The 24,177-nt window shown below is 40.5% G+C and overlaps 1 protein-coding gene across 4 annotated transcripts in view; it reads right to left on the bottom strand.

Annotated features, from left to right (window-relative positions):
- Positions 1-24,177, bottom strand: part of NME7 (NME/NM23 family member 7) — a 94,401-nt gene that overhangs the window by 35,242 nt on the left and 34,982 nt on the right. For all 4 annotated transcript variants that reach the window (XM_074852397.1, XM_074852387.1, XM_074852406.1 and 1 more), the window contains exons 6-9: positions 23,682-23,889; positions 19,805-19,910; positions 4,499-4,563; positions 3,574-3,642 (exon numbers count right to left, since the gene is read on the bottom strand). In XM_074852397.1, coding sequence (XP_074708498.1) covers positions 3,574-3,642; positions 4,499-4,563; positions 19,805-19,910; positions 23,682-23,889 — 448 coding nt within the window. The remainder of the gene's footprint in view (positions 1-3,573; positions 3,643-4,498; positions 4,564-19,804; positions 19,911-23,681; positions 23,890-24,177) is intronic.

A 24,177-nucleotide genomic window follows, 5' to 3' on the forward strand; every position in this document is an offset into this window, starting at 1 on the left:
ATATTCAGCTTCAACAGCATCCACAATACTTTAAATTCTTTTGTGAGTACATCCTTATTGATCTGGACCTGGATTTCACAGCAGTATCCCATAACTTGTCAAACTAGACTGGATCAATAGAACACACTTTGCTGGGTGTAAGCCTGAAAAATCCCACTATGTTCAGCCAGTTCCACAGGCAGCAATGTACTTTGCAGTGTTCCCTACAGGGAGCACAGTACGTAGCCTATATTTGTTTCCAAATATACACCCGTTTGATGGCTTTAAGTCATTAAAATGTCTCTAGGGCTTTTGGTTCTCACTGTCTTTTCCTCATGTTTTACAACAGAAGATGAAATAGAGAAGCCAACAGAACCTGTGCCTGTGGCACAACCTGTTAGGGAAAGGGTCCTTGATCTGGCAACATTCTTGGGGTGTGCTGTTACCAGAATCTCAGTTACACCGAAATCATCTGTTTTCCTGGAGCCTCCTGGAGAGTAAAGAGACATCATAAGTTCTGAGTGGGTGATGAAGATGGGTCTTAGTTCTCATAAGCTTAAATTAACTCTGGGCATTAGTGCCAATTTGGAGTTTGTTAATTAGAGGTATAGGTTTCACAAGCAGAAAGAATCTATTTTGATGTTCTGGTCTGACTTCCTTATTTAAATCATGCCCTTATAATTGCATGCTTGTCTAGAAGTCTGGGCAGACAAGTTTTAAACAAACCAGGACAATTACAAGAATCAAAACCAACAAGGAAAGAGGAAAGGAGAAAACACTCACAAGAAATAAGGGAGGACAGGGAAGGACAAGCAAGGTACTGCAATCACGCCCACCAGCCACAGGCGGGTCAGAGATGAGCCATGGCAAAGAACAAGAGCATCCAGAGTGGGAAAAAAAGCAGCAGGAAAAGAAGGATTAAGTTCTTCTCCGTCTTTTATGAATTGTGATGGAAACTAAATACACAAAGACTCTAAGTCAAGCAGCATTGTTCCAAAGAGTTGCAATCTTCATAACAGATTCGATGCTGAGAGCATGTGCTTAAGCTCCCCACTCTGAAGCCAACGGGACAGAGTTTTAGCCAAGTGCCTCCATCATCAACCTGATCCTAGCAAATGTAGGTAGAAGTATTCCTGAGAGGACATGAAAAAAGTGCAGACTAGTTTCATGCCCTACAACATCCATAAATCTTTTAATTCCAAAAACTGTCTCATCACCAACAGATCCTCTGTTAAGAACCTGTCAAAGGGCAATATATTTCATTCTGTTAAGAAACAGTGAATTGCCATGAAGTCACTACTCTCTATAATTTCACTGAATTCTGTCATCTAAATAACTGTTAACAGGAAAGTGGAGAAAAAACAGGCTTTTAACTTGAGTTGAATGGACTGAATTCATCTGTGGTTTTTCTTACTTCTCCCTTTTCTATTCTTTCTGTATCAGCACTGACATCCCACCAGCAACAGCAAATGACGTGACCAAAGTCACTCCTGACCCCTTCGTTACAACACAGAGCTGAGGACTGAAGACCAGCTGCCATCAGCTACAGCACAGAGGCCGGTGGTACTATGTGAGACAAGCTTGGTCTACCTTACACAGCCTCATTAAGTCCAGAGTTGAATTTAAATAGCAGACACTGTTTCTCTGGTAAGACTCCTCGTTACAGCTAAATCAAATTTTCTTTAGCAAATAGTTTATTCATCAAATAACATCGTTTGTGGTCAGCCAAAACCATTCTTGGAGCTGGATCAAGCTCAAGCATTTTTGATTAATGAAGTGGATTCTGAGCTGACTCAAAATAATTTCCCTACTTTTTCCCCATTTTCTATTCTGGCTACAAAGCAAAGCAGCACAAAAACTAATCAATAGTATGCAAAATCCCATGCAGGAGATACCAACAAAGCTAAAATTTTGGGCAATTGTTCAGCTTTCTCTTTTCACAGAGAATTGTTTTATATACAATGTCAAGCCTTTACCTGACTGACAAGGGATAACCAGAAGAAATGGGAGTACAATTTTTGAAAAGGATTTCTGGATGCCAAGTATCTTCTGTGCTGAGTTATTTTGGAATGATAAATAAAATTCAAATCAAAACAGACGGTTCTGAGTCACAGATATACAAGGTCATATTATTTCTTCAATATCCTATTTTGTAACATACTTCTTCCTATTTGGACAATATCTATTGCTGTTCCCATATGTGCCTTCTCTGGATCCCTTTACCATCATGATTAGCTTTCCCACGTTTTCCTGTTTCACAGACATCCTGAGTGCATGGAGATATTATTTTCATTTAATTTCAACTGAGTGTATCCAGCACATATGGCTCACAGGACAGAGCCCTAGATTCTTACTCTTCTTCAAATTCTATCTAAAACATATCTTCTTTATTGACTTACCCTGTTTAAATGTCACCTTCCCTTCTGAGTAACTCTCCAATTACATTATATAACTAAAATTTGCAATTTATTAGGGGGGTCAGAGATTGTACAAAAGAGCTGCAGAAGACAGTGGAGAATTTCCCATTTGGTTCAAAGCAGAGACTTTTGCAGAGCCGTGGGACTCTTCAGGCCCTGAAATAGTGGTCAGATTTTACCATATTTGAATTCTGCCACGTACCTACAAGTTTGCCTGTTCAATCTTCTTTTCATTCTTGTCAAAAATGGTGTTATCAGAGGAGACTTTAAGAGTATTCCCCAATCTGAGAGTGAACTAACAGTACTCCTAACCTATTTAAAGACAAATCTACAAACCCTGTTGAAGTAAGTTAGACTAAACTATCATAAAGGGGGAGAAAAAAATAAAATAAAATAAAAATGTCATTATCAGAGTAATATTGGTAACTGTCTGGAGTAATATTAGTAACTGTGTAGAACACTTTTAATAATGTAACCACTTAAAAATTAAGGATAATTTGCATAGCATATAGCATGGCAGTGAAGCTAAACTCATTTACTATTTCTGAAATGAACCAAAAGCCTCTGACAGAAAGCGATACGGAAATGCAAGCTCGTCTTCTTGTATTCCCATTGTTCCATCTGCAGTCAGGAAGTGTCATGTGATGGTACAAGGCATAATACAGACTCTTAGAAGTCCACTGGGATTACAGCATAGCTTAAACTTCTTAAATTTTCTGAAGATCCACAAAAGTCAGATTGATAAACTTAAGAATAGCTCAAATTGTTATTAGGAAAGCATTCAAATACAGCAGCCCCACTGTAAACAAAATAATAAATATATATTCTGGTCCAAGCCACTACTGCAATATCAAGAGAAACAAAGACACAGATGTGACACATTCTCATAGCTCTACTGCATTGAAGTAGCTTATCTGAGGGTTTGGGGTTTTTTTTCCACTCCATTGTATTTTATGAATTCCTTGGCTGAACAATTTTCACAAAAGATTCTTCTTTCTTACAACATATATAGCACAATTTTCAAGATGAGTTAGTTTATCTGAGAACAAGCTAGAACTGGTCAATACCAGGTTCCTAAAAGAAATCCCATCACAATCCCAAAAAATGAAAAATGTGATCGCTTCCTCATTTAATCATATTTTATTTTTAAACAGATTCTTCTCAAACGTATGCTTACCATGTATTCAGCAACAACACCTTTGTAAATCTCATAAAATTCTTCCACGTTTGCACGCTCCATGTTGAACTAAGAAAACAAAAATGTTAGCCAATCTGCCTTAAACAACAATAAAAAAAATAGACACACACCCCTTCTTAACCAGCAAACATTCAGAATACCCCTTTAAGTCTTACTAGGTAAAAGGAATGGCTTTACAGCTGCAATATAAAGTTTGTCAACAACTTAGCCAATGATGCCACAGGCATAGCACACAGAACCTTCTTCCACCTTAAATGTAAGTAGATAATGTAGTGGTGGCTGATGCCACTAAGACATGCAAGAGGATCTGTTTGCTGCACAGTAAAGGAAAGGGGCTATTTGTCATTTATGGTGGGGATTTGAGTCATAGAGGGATTTCAGATCTCGAGACTTTACAAAAATCAAAGGGCAGGACTTACAGGACTACTCTTGGGAACAATCTCTGTGCCAACTTCCTTTAACTGCTACGGGTGATCAGGGTGTCAAATTCCTTTAAGTATCTTTAAAAACCTTCCCCTAGATTCATACTAAGCATATATTTAAAAAAATGAGGAAGGATATTAACAACTGTTTCTCTAATCTTAGCTAGTACATTTTGTAAAGATATCTCAAATTGCTCCAGAAAAGACAGATATCATTATCCCCCTTCTAACTACAGGGAAACTGAGATACAGAGAGGTAAAGTGTCTCGGCGCAAGGTCACCTGGCAACCAGAAACAGATCAGCTGACCAATCGAATAATGAAACATAAATATCACAAGGACACTGCTGATTCCAAAACATTGCTGCCCAGTCCACACAAGGGTTTTGTATTGCAGGGAAACACCTGTGCGTTGCTGTGACGTGCACACAGCGCTTCTCCAACTTCTGTTTATCGGAAAAGCACACACAAAAGGAAACCTACCATCTGCAAAGCTGAGATCTGAAATCCTTCACTGATGATGACTTTTATAATCTTTCCAGCTAGCCCTGAAGAAACACAGAAAAGACACTATTCAATTTTAGAAAGCAAAATTTGCAACTGGAAGGTATTTATGCCAATATACCACTTATTTTCAAACCAAAACCCCAATGTTTGTGTAATGCTGTGAGGGGAAGCAGAGCTGAGTTCCCATACTCTTAAGTTCTATCTAAAGTGACATGTTGATTATTTCAAACATCTAAATTCCATGCAGCTGATGAAAAGAATATCTACCAAAAAAAGGTGATTAGTGAAGCCTCTGCTTTTCTCAGATCAACTGCAAAACACCCAGTTGCTTCAAGATCAAGATTTATATTTTTAATTAAGTTCCACTGGCAATACTGATGCTTAAACAGTAATCAATTCAGAGCAGAGGCTGCCTATTTTTCTGGGTTTTATACAGTGTTCACCAGAGTGGGAGCCCCACTTTAAGCTAGAAACAATGCAGGATGATAATAAATATTCCCAACAAACCAGCATAAAAGTTCCTGTATTCTATGCGAAAAACACATTAGTGCAAAATAACCTACTGCTTTTAAGGTTATAACTCACAAATACGTTATTGCTGATCATACTGCTTGCTGTATTCTCTCCAGAATGCATTCTTAAAGACTGAATAACATTGTAAAACAAAATACTAAATTTTTTTCCACTGAAGGTGTATTTTAGATTTGCCTGTGCTTACAAGATCAGGCCATTTGAAAGATTATGTCAGCCAAGCACAGGACTCTGTGTAAATGAAATTCATAGAATCACTGTTTTTATAGAACATAAATGCCCGTCCTCTAGTACAATTTGTGAGAAACTACACATTTCTGAACGTTTATTCAGAGCAGAATTAACCATAGAAGAATACCATGTAATGAATGAAAACAGCAGGATTTGACTCCTGGTCATTAAATCCTTTTATTAACTAGTCTTTAAATAGCAAGATTTTTTAGCACTGCATAAATTTAGTAGAGGAGAATAAAACACATCTGGTATCTCGGTTCTAGCATGCTCAAGAGCTAAATTGTGCACAGTCTGCTAATACCTGTGGCATAGGATTGGTGAGCTTCCTACCACATTAAAAGGTCAGTGGAAGCTCTGAGTACGAGATGGATAGTTGGAGGGCTTTCAAAAATTGTATTTACAAATGAAAATGAAAAAAGCTGTCCCTGAAGTATCCCTCACCGTATTTTCACATTAAGGTTTATGTAGAAAAACCTTCACATATAAAACAGTGCCTACTTCTTCCAAAAAATCCTCAAACTACTAAAGGGAAAACCTGAGATTTTGGTATATATTCAGTCCATGCAGCTCCTTGAGCTTATGGAACGTAGAAACAAGAGGAGGCAGGAGCAGTTCCTGCCATCCCACTATACTGTTACACCATGGCTCACTAGCACTGATAAAAGTTCCCTTGTAACACCCCTGTGAAAACAGGAAAATATATTTTCCCTTTTTTTCAAGGTGAAAAAAAATAATTGCAGCAGCAAAATGAAGGGACTTGGACATGTTTGCCCAGGAAATGCAAGACCATGTCGGAAAGAGATACCAGACCTCTAGTTTCTTTTTGTCTACACTGCTGGAAAAGCTGAGAAGCTCAGACACTTCTACACACAGGTTCCAGTGAGGCCACCAGCCCATAGTCTTGACTTCAGAGATGAATGGCCAGTTTGTAAGGAGATTAAGTGACTGACTCGGGATCATTCAGGAAATAAGTAAATGAATAAATAATCTGTGACAGAGTATAAACATTTCCTCATTCTCAATTTTCAGAGCAAATACTCCAGACAACAGCCACTGCTTCACAAGAAACCAAAAAAAGGGGAAGAAAGGGCAGTGACAGACAAATGGCAACTGTCACTTGCAAGGACACGGTACTTTGGTATGAGAAAGCTGCTTTGCATGGCAGATCTCCATTTTACACCTGATCAGTCAAGAATGGGCCACTCACATAGGCCTCCACAACTGGAAAGAATCTAATTGAAATACTCATCAGGTATCAGGTTCTGGGGTACTATGGAGATCTGCTTTTTACAGAACTTTTGTCCTCGGCAGTTTTATGAGCTGTAAGCAAAATTCACATTTTAGAGAAACAAAGCAGGACTCAAATATTCAGCTTTCTAGGCTGTTTCTCTACTGAAGTTGTTAAGATTTCTCTTCTCTGTAGAGAGGAGACAGGCTCCTTTAATGATAGAAATCAAAGTAGGAATGCATTTTGCATAAAGATCTTTAATATGAGGTTTAATAATTTACTGTGATAAACCTATCAAGATTTTCCTGTAGATTGCATTTCTGAGTCCACTCTCACTCATCAGAGCAAGAGAGCACCTTGTTGCTCCAGACAGATTGCTCACGACTGCAACACCCAACAGGCCTAACCAAAGGAATTATTGTCACCAAGGTACACAGATAGATGTCTTGCCAAAAAAATTCAAAGTCCCTTAAGGAAGAGGCCTGAGATTTCGTTTATGTTTGCAAAGCGGGATGTTAGCTCCACTTCCCAGATGTGGGAATTGAGGCACAGGAGGCTAAGCGAGTTGCCAGTGGCAGCACAGACCTACAAATCCAGTGGCTTGGCCTCCCTTGTCCCAGTTTAGGCAATACACGTATCACTTCTCCTAGGGACACTTGCCTTTCAAATTTTACCTGAACCAAAATAGAAACAAAAAGCACAGAGGCAATCCCCAAGCAACAGAAGAGTGGAAGCTCAAGGCTTGGCTTGGGATCTGTTTCAGGCTTTCAGCCAGTTGCATGACTGAACTGGGACGTGTCCTCTCCTATGTGGGCAGATAAGGCTGAGGAAAAGACGAATTAGATAAGAGTGCCATTTCAGCAGCTTTCAACAATTTGTTTTCAACTTTAAAATCCAGATCGGTAGTGAAAAAACAACTTTTTAAGGACCCTTCAAACAGGCCAGTGCATGTTTAAAACGTGATTACAGTAAGAATGCAAATCAAGGCTGCAGATTAGGCACCAGTTATGATGAATTTTCAGTCACAAAGCACAAAAATATCACAAGCATTACTAACTAAATAGAACCGGGGGAATTTAGTACTAATCCTAACGAGAGAGAGAGGGAGGGAGGGAGAGAGAGAACATGCACACGCGTTATGTCTCCTAGGCAGCGTTACGTTACTACGCACCTAATACAGGACAGATAATCTTCCAACATATTTTGATCAGAAAAAAAAGATAAGGCACCAAGACCTTATCAGTTACATTGATCCTCTACAATGTGTTGCTTTACAACACAGAGTATTTGAAAATCCTACTTCATTAAGAAGCAGAAAGTAGCCAGGAAGACATCAGACTGAAAAAATGTTACAACTGTTTGCAGAATTATGGACTGGAATAAAATAAAACAGTTCATGAAAATCACTTTTAACCTAACAGCACTTCAATTAATGGGATGTAACAGCTGTGTCACCGGGACCTGCCAGTCCCAGCGCACTATGAACCACCAGCCCTAAGAGTAGGGGATGTTACATTCTCTTCCCTTTGTTCTTGGCCTGTTTCCCAATTTAACCATTCCACTGTTAAAAGCTTATTAGGCAAGACAGCAGACTGCCTTCAAATCAAGTCAAGAACTAGCTTCCTCATCTCAACCTCTATATGTCATTATTTTAATACCCTTCCAGTAATTAAAAATAATTCCTCTTGAATAACAACAGTTTTTTGACAGGAATACACAAACTGCCGTGACAGAGCAGATCAATGATCCACCTAAACCAGTAACATATTTCTAGAAGTAACCAGTACCAGATGCTTAAAGTAGCACTAACTATAAGTAGCAATTTAATTTCATGTCTATTTTTGACATTTTAAAATGTAATTTTGCTTCACAGTATAATAAAATTATCTGATTCCTTATTGCCAAGCGTTAAGGTCCTGTCCCAAAATTCTAGAGAATCACAATCAGGCTTGACTCTGAGCAAAGTCCTTTTTGAATTCCAAAAGAGGAAAAAGTGGGACTTGGAGCTGGGCCCTCCTGCGATGTATTTTGGTTGAAGTTCTCACTAATCTTTGTTTCAGACAACATTGCAAAACACTGTGCAGTAGGAAGCTGACAGATGTCCTCAAAAAGTGCACTTCTTCCCATCTGTGGATCAACCTATCCCTTGAAGAACAAGGTTTATCTATCTGTTCTCTTAGAGAACAGAGTTTTTTCTACTTAGAAATACTTAGAAATAACGCAACTCTAGGCATTCTTACTATGCAACACAAATTTCTAGACTCCCCAGAAGTTTGGCCATAGTGATAATCAGCAGCCATTGATCTCCCAGCCTCACTGTACCGTCTGGAAAAGGATATCCAGTCATTTTTGTATCTGTACTCTGGAGCACGAAGAAGTAAGTCACAGAGGGACACACACAGGGCCAACAGAGAGGAGAAGGGGAGCTCAAAAGCTACCCAGCTTAACCATGAGGGGAAAAAAAAAAAGACAAGTGGATGCAGACAGAAGATAAAGAGGAACACGTGAGGAAATGATGAGAGAATATTGTTTGTAGTGATAGAATCCAAGATTCTCCATCATTCCTCACTTCTCTCTAGGCACTGTATTAAAGAAGTTTGAAGGGTAGCTTTACAGATATTTATGGAGAACTCTCTCAACACTGCAGCACTGCTGAAAATATTTACAAACAGTATCAATTCGAAAATACTGAAAGGGTGAAGACAAAAGATATCACTGCTGCTTTACTGCAGAATAGAAGTTGGCATTTTGCTAGCACAAGAAAAATTATGCACACAGACAGTAAATCTTAGGGGACCTTGAAACCAAAATGGCTGAGCGTTTGATGCAACTGAGAATGGGAACCAACAGAAAGATTCAAAGGGGATGGAAGGTTCAAAAGCTTAATCCCAGCTGCAACTTGTGACTCACTATGAACAAGGCAAGACTCACTTGTGTATGCCAGACAGGGCATTAAGACACAAAATGATGAAAACCTGTAGGGAAAAAAAAACCTGTTCTGGGTCTTCCTGCATGGGAACAGATGGGAAGAGTCACACTTAGAATTCAGATACAAAAGCCCATACAGAAATTCAAGTCAAAGATCACAGCCAGGCTACAGAAAGCATCCAGCAATTTGGCTGTGCAGTGTGTGCCATTTGAGAAGGGAATTTGAGGAAGAAAGAAAGATTAAGAAGGAAAGATCAATACTTCTGCAACATTTATGTTGAACTCAAACTGATGGTTCTATGTTTACAAAAAAACCTGAAAGGCTTAAGTTTCTGACACTCATGGTTCTTGTGCTGAGAGAAAGCTTAAAAATAAATATCTGTTTTGTTTCTCTTTACTTCTTTCTTTCGAGTTGTTCATTATCTTTTACTCCTCTAGCTCGTCCACTCTGATTTTTATTCAGTTCAAAAGATTATGGTCAATTGCTAGCCAGGAGAATGTTTCTATGGCTATAATGATCTTCATTTACTTTTGCTTATTTCTTGAGACTGAACAAAATAAACATAATATTTTAGTTGAGGCCATACTGCTGGCTTATATGATGGTATTCAGTATTATACGTCAAACCGTTTGTATGCTTACTAGTATTTCTTTCTTTTTTTCTGGTTACCCCTACTCAACACTGTGCACGAGACTTTTCATGAATGGTTACAGTTACAGAGAGGAAATGGTTAAAATTATGCCTTGTAGTGTGCATTAGCCCGTAATTATAAACAATAATTTCAATCTACTGTTGCACTGTCAATTAACTTAACTCTGGATGTTAAAACCCTCAGGAGATCCCCTATAATCTGCTCCAGCCTTTACTAATTTTATATTCCACTTCCTGTGGAAGGTTTGCCAGCTCACTGTCCTAGATCAATAGTAAATATACTGTAAGCTCTGTCATTTATTTTCGATTTGGCAAAAGACTGTCACATATTCCTACATTCTGTGTCTTGGCTCTTTACAGACCCGATACCTTGCCTTTCTCCTTAGGCTCTGATTTGAAAAAAGGCAGTAAGAGAAGAGACTTCAAGATATTTATCTTTTGCTCCCAGGTACAGTGCAGTTAGACTATGCATGGCTGCATTTTAAACATTTTTCTAAAATGTTCTCAACATCTGGTAACAAAGGTTCCACTACATCCCTAGATATCAGGCCAGTGATATACTTTGAAGTTTTCCTTAATGATTAGGTTAAATCTTCTTTCATCTACATTAGTAAATATGCACATATTTTCCAAATTTACATATAGACAGCTGCATATCCCTGTCTCCTCCATCTCAGGTTACATAAATAAAACCCTTCATGTTTTCAGTGGCTAAGTATCTTATTCTTTTTGCTCTCAGTTGATTATGCTATTTTTTTAAATGGAGTGCCCAGAAACTGGACATGGTACACAAGTTGGGTTCTCACCAGCACTGAGCAGAACTAGATACTGAAAAAAAAAACTAAATAAAGTATGTCCAACATTGTGAATGCTGACTGTGCTCATAATATATGTGTACATATATCATATGCTTATGATATATCACTATTCCAACCATTTCTCTACAGACTTTTCACTGATAACCTGCCAGTTATTCTCTATTTCATATTTGTGCATTTATTTTCCCTCCTCCATGGTAGTGCTATGCAGCTGTTTATATTCAGCTTCATTTCTGCAGTTCATCAGCAATGTTCTGAATTCTAATCACATCCTCCAAAACTGTAGCAGGCGCTTGGTACCACGTGCAAACACTGCAAGCATGCTCGGTCCTTCCCCATCCGAGTCATTAATGGCAGTATTGACGGGAACTGGCCCAAGGATGGGTGACAAGATTTCACTTGTAAAGCCCTTTTAATTTGATGTGCTCACGTCCAGCCCAATGTTCAGGAAAACATTTAAAGCTATGCAGATGCCTACACTGCACAGATCTAAACATAGAGATTACTGCATTAAAGGAAAATTTTGGATTCCTAACAGCAAGGGACTTTGACAAAGGCACTGATACTCAAGTGAATTAGACTATCTGGCTCTATTTTACCTTCCTTTACGCAAAGCATACTCAGAGAAGTCAGAGATCGGGGCAAAGCAGATTTTCCTTCAAAAGACATGCTGGTAACTGTCCATCATATGATCACTATCTAAGTGGTTTAAATGAAATTATAGACTCTTGATTAATCAGTTTCCTTGGTATGAAAGAAGTTTCATTAGCCTGAAATTCCCCAGACCACTCAGAATTAACTTTTCTCTAACCTTTTAAGAATGAATAAAAATGCAGTAATAAAGCACTCGTTCTTAATGTTTCCTGGGTTTTTTTTATGTTAACACCATCGTCCCTGCATGGAGATGATTTTCAGCAACAGGAGCACCACTAATATAAGTCTACTGAACATTATTGGGACACGCTCTTTTTCCAGTAGTAGGAGGATACTTCAGTAAGCTTCAGTAAGGATTGGCTGTGCCATTTGATCTGTTTTTTCTCTGAAGTATACTTCCTCCTCTTCCTTCCAGTCTCAAACTGTCAGAAAGGATTTCCAGATTCAGTTCACCTCCCCCTCTACCTTAATCAATTCAAATGTAAAATATATTTTTCATACTTTGAAAAAATAAATGTCACTTCCCCACTAGCCACTGAAATCCAAAGACGGTTTAAGTTGGGAAGCCAGTGTCAAGTCGCTAAAACTTTATTCAGGAAATAATCAAGACACAACAAAGGCTTGGTTTCAAAAACAAACATCCCAAGCAAGGAATATCCATCATTAGAACTACAGCAAAGTAAAACACAGATGGAGGTGGATGGACTACTGTTCTCAGGGAAGCTAGTTTTCTTCTAAAAAACAGTGATAAAGTGGTAAAGTAGGTTGCTTTTATTTTAATCACTTTTTACTAGCTTCTCTAAAGAGAACAAAACCAACCAACCAAACAAAAACCCAGCACCACCAGACACCACTAAACATTTCAACACCCAAATATCATTGATTCACGGAAAACACAAGAAACAAATTGCATTTAATTTTGCATAAATGTCTTCTGCCTGGGCAAATCCGACTGGAAAAAAACACCTGCATCTGAAAGCATAGTGCTTTACTAGATAGTTTTCACATGGTTGCAACACTAAGATTGCCATATTGCATGTGGGAATATCCAGAGGTCACATCTCAAATGATGTACTGTACTTCTCTGAAGCATCTGCAGAGATTTGTGTTCATTCCACTTTTTTTTTCCATTTCCAAATTCTATCCTCAAATTTCCTTCCAGACTTCTAACTGTTAAGTGTTCCAAGGCTATCACTGATGGCCCTTTGTACTCAACCTTGTTGACAAGATACAAATAAAAGTTCTGCCTACGCTGAGGGGAGGTCCACAGCATCTGCACGTCACCCTTCTATGATGAATACTTATCGCAGACAAAAGATATACTTTCAGATTACTTATTAGAAAATTGCTTTCTCATTTTTTCTCAAATATGAGAAAACAGCTTTCTGAAAACTTTGTTCTACTTCTAAGTTTTCTGAAAATCAAAATTATGAGTTACTTAAACTTATGTCTAAAAACCCAGGGTAAAAAAAAAAAAATCCAATTTCCAGAATGTTTACAATTTTAAAAAATCTTATCTAATGAATACAAATTATCTTGATAAAAAACAATTATATAGATACCTAGTCCTGAGAATGATGATAGATTTGCACCTCTTCTATCCCATCCTCTTTTTCTTTTCCAGCTCATTTCCTTTCCAACCACATACTACTAACTATACTTAGCCCACTACAGAGGTCAACTGGACATTTTCACAGCGATGACTTCTCTCTTTCAAAGAGCAACAATTATATTGCATGTCAGGAACAGCTCTTCAGCTGTTTGCACTCAGACATATAATCTACTAAAATGCTGGATTTCAGTCCTTCTCTCTCCACTTTCTCTTGTAAAGTAACTTCATTTGAGATCCTATGGAAGTAAACCCTGTTTCTGTACCTGTTTGAGACTGAACTATTGTCCTTGGAATTCTTTCTGTCAGAGGTAGGTTTGACTCTGGAGCGAGAAACTACTCTTTCAATTAAAATTTTTCCAAGTCTTTGCATAAATAAGGAAATATGATTCTTATGGTTACCTGTCATGCAGCGTTTTGTTGATCAATATAAAGGTCTTTGAATCTCTAAAGCAGTCCAGGAGGTATTAAGGTAGGAACACTCTCTAAGATTTATCATTCAGTCAGAACAGGTCTAAAACCACATTTCCACAGAATATCTTTTCCACTTGGGAAGAACCCGCTCCTGCTCCTTTTGTTTTCTATGAGACTTAAATTTTAGTTGAAAAATAATGTGGAAGACAGAACTGTAACTTATTATTATTATTCTTATTTTTATTACAGAAGAGGGACAAGGGTTTAACTTACCAGCAATGTTAGAACAAAATCTCAAGCTTAACACATATTAGGAGAACAAACCTGTCTGGGTAGGCAGTCTCACATCTAGGAGCCCTCAAGACCACAGAGGCTTCCTTATCTCTAGGCTGGCCTTTCAGTTTGCATCAGGTCCAATAAATCCCTGACTAGCAGTTTTCTTTTTCAAGTCTGTGGCACAGCTCTAGCCCCAAATTTGTTTTTGACAAAACTCTGACTTTAGGAGAGCCCATATCTCAGCTTGGGAGTGCAGAAAAGGAGGGCAGGATCTCACCTCTTAAGCTTTGTGCTGTAACCTAAGTATACAATGTGAAATATAACAAACTTCTGACCTCAGCCTTTATGGCCTGATCATCACTACTTTCACAACTTTTTCCCTGCTCATTCATCAAAGGAATTAAGTAAAAGCTACATCAAAGAAACTTTAAACCAGTCATGAAATACCAAATTCTAATTCCTACAGCAAACATGACTAAACTGTTACACATAAATGCATTAAAGTTAATCCCACCCAGTGATCTACAAGGTGCTATTTCTGCTGACAAAACAGTCAAGTCATAACTGTTCTCAAGGTATTAAACTGAAGTTCATCCATTTTGGTGCATTTACAATTTTGGCTTCTGAGCACTACTGCTAATACCTCCAGACCTAATAACATGAGGGGAATTACAAAAAGAGAATGTCTAAACGATTGCAACTCTGACCTTGTATCTGAATTATCAGAAGCTCCACGCAGAAGAACCAGTTGGGTTACAGAACACAAATCCACACTAAAACTCACCAACTATGAAACAATTAAGGCCTACAATCCTAACCAACACACTGAGGAGCTGTACTTACTAGTTACCATCCTCCTTGACTGAAAACTGGTCTCAGGAGAAGAGACGGAGGAGGTTAAAAGACAATGAAAAGCGTGGCACATTCTAGAGGGGCCAAACCACATCGTGTCTCCCCGCCACACCCCTGGTCAGTCCAAGTCTGCATGGAGTGGTGTCAGGTTGCTTTTGCATTCTTTCAGCTCCCAAGAAAGAGGAATTGTACTGCTCTCGCAAACCCTCTCGAGAGTTAAAATACGACCACCTCACCACTGCCAACTTTCCAGCCAGCCAGGAAGGTGCTTCATCTCCACCGGGAGGAGCCACTGGAGAATGAGCTAAAGCAATCTAGTCGGGAGTGCTGGGCTACATCACCTTCAATGGCCTTCCCAGCTGGTTTCCCATCTCTGATCTTCCACAGGAGACATTATGCTGACACCAGACCGACAAAATAGCTATTGCCTTACTTCTTTAAGAGGCACGTATCATACACATTCCTAGAGGGCCAGCGATACCACCACTCCAGCATTACCAGCACCCTTGACAGCTGAAGTTAAACTTCGCGTAACTCCCCCGACAGCCTTTATCTGGCCCCAGGGTTCCTCTGTAGGCTGGCAGACACTTTTGGGACTCTCACTTACAGGACTTATCACGTGTGTGAGGGCTGCGCCAGGTCCTGCTGCAGGTGGTCAGGCTGCGCTGCGGCGGCTGCCTAGCAACATGTTGCTGTATGCCTGTCAGGAGAGGGTCAGCAAAGCCAGAGATAAAACCAACAGTGATTTTCCACTGCTCTGTCACTGGATAGGAACCCTATAAACCCTCTATGGTAATCAAAGTCAGTTTCTAAGAAAGGACTCTGTCCAAGAATTAACCAGCGTAAACTAGAGATTAGATCCAGCCTTTTGACAGCAAGGTAAACTCGCTGAAAAGCCTCCTAGATTACAGCTGTGGTTAAAGCAAACCATCTTCCAGGATCGAAAAAGAGAAGATTTTTCCTTCTAAGAATGAGTTATGCAACAGATTCTTGAGGAAAAAGAAACTCTGGGAAAAAGGACCAGAAAGCAAAATTCAAATCATTAATTTGGTCAAACATTCCTGCAGAAATAAAGACTAAAGCTCTGTATAAACTCAAATATGTAAGTGAAACTTCAAGTAATTGTAAATGTGTAATGAGTGGATTATATTCATGGTAAATTAGATAATCAAGTTCAAAGCCTCAGCAGCGCATAGGAAATGGCAAAAAGGTTTATTTTTAGATACTCGATACTGAAAATTTGTGGAGCACAAATCAAATCTGCAATGCATAAGAGGCTCCGCTGCTTTGACCCATATAAAGTCCTCTCCATGCCTCTGCCTCACCACTTTTTCACGCTGATGGCCACACAGGATTGCCTTTCCTCTCCAGCTGTTGTGTTTCCACTTACATTCTCCCCTCCAGAAACAGCAGGGTGGACAGCCACAGCTAGAAGCACTGTCGCTGGGGGTAAGCAAGTTGCTTATTTTTAAGACCACACAGTCTCCTACATGCAGTCTTGCCAAAAGGGCAGCTCACTAGTTGCCATAGCACCTACTTCAACTGAGACACAGGAGATGTTGCTGGTATAACCAGAATGTCTCGGGTATCACTGAACACTGCTGCTAACAGCCGTTAAAAGGGAAACAAGATGAGCAGAGCCTCCCCGCTCTGTCGCATATCACTGAGCCCAAAGAGGTCAGCCCTACAGATGCACAATCCACGGGGCCAGCCTGCTCCACTGCCGTGTCTCTCCTCTCCAGTCCCTGAAGCTGGGCTTCTCCCTTCTTGTCTGCCTGTTTCAGACAGGCAGCTGAGAGTTCTCCTGAGCAGACTGTTTGGTCCCCCCAAACCCTCTCAGTATACCATTCCCTGACTCCAAAAGAGTCCCCACAGGGAAGGAGGAATGGTGGCATTTCTGTAGAGACAGCCTTCCAAAACATGCTCAAAACTTTAAAAGCCCAAAAATCTGTAGGAGGCAAAGGCTACATTCCTTCAACTTTAAAACAGGCTGTTTAATCATAGAGTAATTTCAGAATTAAAACTTCCAAAAACTGTTGCAAAGCTAGCACACAGCTCTCTACTCTGTTGCATGTGGTTCTTCCAGGTGCGACGATGCAAAGTGCTTTATAAGAAGACCAAGTGTACCAAAAGAGATGCCACTCAGTGATATTTTTGTTGTTCCTCACAAGAATAGGCTGAAGAAGATTATGAGAAAGACTAAGGAAGACAGATGAGAACAGGCTAAGAAAGCCAAATCCTCTCCCCTGCAACACTCCTGGCCCATTGGGCTAATGTTGGAGAGTCCCTGCAGCCCCTGTGAAGAAGGATTCACCTCACCTCAAACTGCAGACTGGAACCAGTCCAGTTGCCATATGAAGTCACACCAGTGCTCTCAGAGGGAGGCCACCACACAGCCACAGTGACTCTTCCCTTCCCTAGGCCCAGCTCCCTGTCAGAAGCCAGATTTCTGGAAGTTTTACAAGACCTCCTCAGCCTCATAATCTCTTTAAGAGGTGCAGCACCTGTGGCTTTTGAAACATTCAAAGTAACATTGGAGAAAACAGGCAGGAATAACAGAGCCTAGAAAAGTAAAAGCATAGCCAGTCCCTGAATTCCATCACTCTTGATACTAATTTAAAATTGATAGAACACTTTGCTGACTTAGAAAATTCAGTTTTGATTTCTTCATTCTGTTGAAGGTGGTAATCAAAGCCGTATGGACGGAGAACACTCACACAAGGTACACTCTGTCTTTCAAATTTTGGTTGCTGTTTGGCAGCTGTGGTCTGCCTTTCCAGTCCTCTGTGGTGTGAGAAAAAGGACTATATAGCGGATATTAAGCTCAACTTTAATCCAGTGTTTCTAGTGCTCACATTGCAAAGCTGGGTGTACACTCACATTTTCTGTTTACCTGTGTCTGTACCTCTTTCCCTCTCTCTCACCACCGCCACCTCCTCCAGACACTCACACTCCCAGAGGGGAGTGCAAATAGGGCCAGGATTTGTCCTTTGGTGATTCGGAAAAATTCTAAGTAGTTCAAGAAAAAAGACAGAAAGGAACAGACAGGGCACTATGAAATCTACGGAAGTGAAGATTATAAGTAGGAAGGGACAACCTGGGCTCACCAAGAGAGAGTCTAAGCCTCCATATGTAATAGAAATTATATCTTAAGTATGAGAAAGCACAGCCCAAGCCATCCACTTTGGTACTTTCACAATCAAATTAAGGACCCTGCCAATCCTGCCATAGAAAAGGTTGTCCTCTGAAAACATTTAGCTAGGTAAGATCGTAGTCCCAGCTGCTGCCCATATTTCTGTGAAAGGAACATCACTCTGTCTTTGCTGCATGGCAGACTTATCAGTAGCAGATACCATACAAGGCCTCAAAGAGATAACAGGCATATTATCAGCAGTGAGTGCGACACTCTTTCTTGTGAAAGCCATTTTTTTTTCAGCAAGCTCTCCAGACATCCCACTTGAGGTGTGAAAGGCCTGGAAACTGCTACGGCCACTTCTGTCGTTTCCATTTCAGCTCTCCACAAAGACGTGATTAAAATGTTGCAGTGTGCTCTGCATCTTCCTAAGAAAAATCTCAACACTCTCACATGGCAATATTTATTCTGCACTCAAAAATACTGTTGCAGTGCCAGAGCCAAAATATTTTACCGCACTCACTGCTCCTACACATGCTCCTGTATCTAAGTTCAGGACACAAAAGTGAGACTATTTTTGCATGGTAACAGCTGGGCATTAAACATTTCCAATACTCATATGGTGAGCTCCCAGGGCATTCTCCAGCACAGAAAGCATCATGGAGTCCAACAAATGCCTTAGGTCTTTGGCTCACTTTCATAGAGTAAACAAGCCTTTTCTACTTTCCATCCCCAGCGCATTCAGCAGAACAAGATTCATATCAGCAAAAATCCCCCTTCATGAGTAGTTTTAATGCAACGCGTTACTGCGTGAGTGGAAGACCCCACAACAACACCCTGCATGGCTACAGGCTTGGGGAGGGGTGGCTGGAGAGCTGTCTGGAAGAGAAGGATTTGGGGGTTCTCATTGACAAGCAGCTGAACATGAGCCAGCAGTGTGCCCAGGGGGCCAAGAAAGCCAATGGCATCCTGGCTTGTATTAGAAATAATGTGGCCAGCAGGAGCAGGGAGGTGATAGTCCCCCTGTGCTCTGCACTGGTGAGGCCACACCTGGAGGGTTGTGTCCAGTTTTGGGCACCTCAATACGAGAGAGATCTCGAGGGGCTGGAGCGAGGGCAGAGGAGGGCAACGAGGCTGGGGAAGGGCCTGGAGAATAAATCCTGTGAGGAGAGATTGAAGGAGCTGGGACTGTTCAGTGTGAGGAGGAGAAGGCTGAGGGGAGACCTCATCACTCTCTACAGCTCCCTGAAAGGACATTGTAGAGAGGTTGGTGCTGGTCTCTTCTCACAGGTGATTAGTGACAGAACGAGAGGGAACGGCTTTAAACTGCAATAGGGGAGGTTCAGACTGGACATGAGGAAAAAATGTTTCCCAGAAAGAGTGGTCAGAGAGTGGAATAGGCTGCCCAGGGAGGGGGTGGAGTCCCCATCCCTGGGTGTGTTTAAGGGTCGTTTGGATGAGCTGTTGGGGGATGTGGTGTAGGGGAGAACTTTGCAGAGTAGGGCTGAGGGTTGGACTCGATGATCCCAAGGGGCTTTTCCAACCTGAATGATTCTGTGATTCTGTAATATGGCGAGGTGTCCCGCTGTCGCTCTGCCATGAGGATGCTAACCTCCAGCAGATGAGCGTGGTGGGCAGATGGGAGCAAGGACATGGTAAGCTGTCACAGTAAGATTCATCAAATCTCATGTACATTTTTATCCTTCTTTTTTTCACCTCTTATTCTGAAATTAACAAGTATCCACATGGAAAGCACATGACCCACCCTTCATGGAACTGAACTGCAGAAATACTAAAGGTGTACGAAAGACAACATATCTGCATACTTTTGCATGTACTATGAAATATAACTTGTGCTCTTGCAGTCTCATTTCTCCCAGAAAAGGGCACAGGAGTCATCATGGATACAATGAAGCACACATTGCTTTCACCTCCACTATCTGCATTGCTTACCTTCATTAACTGCATGAGGCTTAATAATGCAACAAGTACAGTTTGTGAATTTTGCACTGTTGACTGGTCCGTGGCCTCCACTGGAAGGAAAGAACAACTCCAGCTCCTGAAAACAATTGTAATTGAATACATTTTAGATCAATTTAGCTGCATACATCAGCTTTTATCATAAGTAACAACATCTTAAGTATCCATATTCACAGAAGAGAAACCTAAATTACAGTTTTTTGTGCTACAAATACTTTTTCCCTATAATATTATAGGGATAAATATATCTTTCCCTCTCTGTAATTATTGCTACAATCATTAAACCTTGATTTGAATATTTCTTGCAATGTCTTTCTTTTCACTTCTGCAACACAATCCATTTCCATTCAAGCATTCAAAATGCTGCTGCCACAATTATTTGGTAGAGGTGTTCCCAGTTTTGTGAATTCTCTCTCTTTTCTCAGTATCCTTCCCAAACCCACTCCCATATACACATATTTTATCTTCCCTTTTTTCACATCATCTTCTCCACTATATGGGCAAAAACGCAACTACCATCCATTTCTCAGTATGTTTTCTTTCCATATAGAAAACTAACCTCCATCCCATTTGTTTACATTTTTTTTCCTTTTGTCTTAACCAACTAAACTTTGTCTAAAATGGTTGACTCACTCCTCAGGCCTTGACCCTTTTTTTTTTTTTCTTTTTTATCTTACTGAATTGAAGCTGATGATCAATTGCTCTGATTTCTGGGATGAAGCAAAAGCACCTCTTTGCCTCAGATCACTTCCTTTCTTCCTACAATCTCTATTCAGGTATCATATAGCTTGGGTCTTAGACCATACTGGGGTGAGCTTGACGGCCAGGTTTCTTTCCTCAGTGATATTTTTTCATCATTCACTGCCAGCTTCACACTTTTTCCATACCATTTATTCACATATGTTACACAATCTGCCAATTAACATTAGTCAAATGCTCAAAACACAGATTCCATTTCAGACCTATTGGTCAAATTCAGTAAAAGAAATGATAAATTTCTATTTAAGGAAAATAATAATATCCTGGAAATAATACTACTGAATCTACCTGATTTTTTCCTGTGTAACAGTAGCAGTGCTAAAGGCCATTTCCTGGCATTGTCTCATTTAGTTTACTACCTCAATTCAGATGGAACGGACTTAGCTACCTCCCAGTCCTTAGCTGATGGCACTCTGACTCTTCCTGTAACCCTTACTTGAACAATTATACAATTCAAACTAATGGATCTTTCAATAGAAGGGAAAACTTTTTTTTTTCTCCGAGCAAATAACCCAAGCAAATAATCCACATTTTAAGTGGGCATATCAGAGACAAAAGGGTTCATTTCCTACATCCTTCTACTGATAAAATGCTGCACACTTCAAAGACCTTGTCCCACTTTGTTAACTAATGTTTACTCTAAAAGAAGCAGCCGGGAAAAGACAGTAAAATATTTACAAAAAAATTATTTAACATTTTGTTTTATCCATTAAAAGTCATAACAGGAAAGTAACGAAGTAATGCTGAAGGACTAGGATAATGAAATGCCAAACTACAACCATGTGGAGCCTCAAAAAGAAAACGCTTTTCCTTTCCCTTTATTTCTGATCTATAGCAATTCCAAAATTTGGCCTGCAGAGAGACACCAGCTTAAAGTATACCAGAGGCATACTTTCACTTGCCATTTAGCCCCCAAAAGAACAATGCAGTCTTCCACTCTAACTGTTCAGTTTACAATACATTTATTAAAAGTGGTTGAGACCAGTTTTCCTTCAGAAGAGTTCATTTAGGTCCCTTTATCTTATATTTCTTTCTTTTCATCAAAGCTTCTGCAAGGTGCAGTCAACTAGTTTCCATGGCAACTGCTCTACAGCCATATAATACTGGGCCTACTAAATTAAAACAGGCACAGGGGTATTAAATTCACAATTTTGGTTGATTTATTGAAGACTGGTATCAGTAACACCGCAAAGATGCACACACCTGCAAAAGTTCAGCAAAGTAATCCCACAGTCATAAAAACACTGCAGATGAATGGGGCCTTCAAACAGCATTTCAAAAATAATGAAATGCAAAAAGAACAACAAACTTAAGCCAAAGCACATAGTTATGCTTCTAATCAAAATTTTATGCTAATAGATCCTCTTTCCTACACTCTCGCTTCAAAAGCTGGCACAGTTGTCATGGCAGTACACAGGAACAAAGAGAAACTTTCACCCTTATTTATGAAGACATCTAGCTATTTAACCAGAACTACGAAGACTTCTATGACTATAATTCCCCTTCATCACAAAAGATCAATTTCATCCAAACTCCTTCTGACTCTGTACCATCTTCATCAAGTCTGCCAGCAGGAAAAGTACTTCAGGTCCAGCGTATGATTTCTTGTCAAAACCAGAGGCACACGGAGAGCATCCCGCAGCCCAAGCATGGTGCAGGTAAGCGAGATGAGTGCTTGACCAGCAGAAAACTACCCACGCCTTGCAGTTAGCTTGCTATGCCACACAGCCTAACAGTCAGCCAGAAGAAGAGGCTGACCAGCTCTGCCCTCACCACCTGCATAAAATCTCTACGTATATTTTCTAGTATGCAGTAATTGGTGGCTTATTAGGTATCCTGGGGCAGGTCTCTCTCCTGCTGTGCTACTTCAGGGCAACGGAGCTGGTGCAGGGTCTGGAGCACAGGTCTGATGGGGAGCGGCTGAGGGAACTGGGGGGGTTTAGTCTGGAGAAGAGGAGGCTGAGGGGAGACCTCATGGCCCTCTACAACTCCCTGAAAGGAGGGTGCAGAGAGGGGGGATGAGTCTCCTGAGCCAAGGACCCAGCGCCAGGACAAGAGGGAATGGCCTCAAGCTGCGCCAGGGCAGGGTCAGACTGGCTCTTAGGAAGGATTTCTTTGCAGAAGGGGTTGTTGGGCGTTGGAATGGGCTGCCCAGGGCAGGGGGGGAGTCCCCATCCCTGGAGGGGTTGAAGAGTCGGGTTGACCCAGCGCTGAGGGATCTGGTGAAGTTGGGAACGGTCAGTGTGAGGTTCATGGTTGGACTGGAGGAGCTTCAAGGGCTTTTCCAACCGAGATGATTCTGTGATTCAGCTGTTCCAGTTTAAATAGAGGAAAGACTAGGATCAAGGGAGCAACAACTGGTACCTTCTGCTCGCTGGTCTAGAGCTAAGATACCACAGTGCAATACCAATAAATCAAGAGGTAAACTTTGTCCTTGCCATCATTTATCAGCATATCTACCCCACAACAATGCACACAAATAGTCACTTCAATTCTTAGAAATGCTGGTAATATGTGTCACCCGGTCCCAGGGCTTTTTCTTAGCACTAAGGAAAGACACACTGCGAACCAGGCAAAAGAGAGCCGAGCACCTCAAAGCCAAGCCCACTGTATTATCTCTCAAAACACAAAGCACTACGAAGTGGCTTGTTTTCATGATTATTCATTCTGAGCAATAACAGCAGAGGAAAGTAGGCTGCAGGCAGAGGACTAGTGAGGACTGTGGGGGAGAATAGAGAAGTGAAACACGTGAGGGCACAAAAAGATTTGTTTAATCCCTTCCTTTTTATGACCAACATTGGTAGGCTATAGGCAGATTACGCAGACTGTGCAATTAACTCAATGTTTGTGATGAACAGAAGACATTAAAAATGAGCAGGTATGGTCTCCTGATCAAAGTGACCAAGCTTCCCCTTTGGACAAACAAGATTTCTGTTTTCAGACAGTTTATTTTTCCATGCTAGAAAGGATCCATGAAGAATATATAAACTAGTTCTGAGCTCAAGTGGGGGAAAAAATGAGGAATTCCTGACCCAGCTGTTACCAGATCAAGTAAAAATAAACCTCAGTCAAGAAACAGTCAAAAACTTACTTGAGCAGCTGAAGCAACTGAATCTGGGCCATGAGCTGCATTTCTTAGGCCATCCTGTCCAAAGTTCGCTCTAATGCTGTCTGGTGCATCAGTCTGAGCCACTGCAGAGTTTGCTGGTCCCAGTAATGTTTTCCATTTACAAACCGCATCATCTCCTAAGATTTCCATAGCAACAATGGGACCACTCGTTATAAACTGGAGAAGCTCACTGCAAAATGGAAACAGCACATGGTGATCCAGGCTACAAATTAAGACCAACAAAAACATATGATCGAGTGGAGATGCTCAGAATTCAACTCAGCAAGGCCTTGAGCAATCATATCTAACTTTGAAGCTGACTCTGCTTTGAGGAGGAGGTTGGACTAGGTCGTGTGCAGACATTCTCTTTTTATTATAGTTGTAGAAAAAGAACCAGATAACACAAACTCACTCAAGCTACTGTGCGGTATGTTAGACTGCAAAAAAAATTTTAAAAGATCAGTACTGGCAACAGTGA

This window comes from Strix uralensis, chromosome 2 (genome assembly GCF_047716275.1).
Source record: "Strix uralensis isolate ZFMK-TIS-50842 chromosome 2, bStrUra1, whole genome shotgun sequence".
In the NCBI taxonomy this organism is placed as follows: domain Eukaryota; kingdom Metazoa; phylum Chordata; class Aves; order Strigiformes; family Strigidae; genus Strix; species Strix uralensis.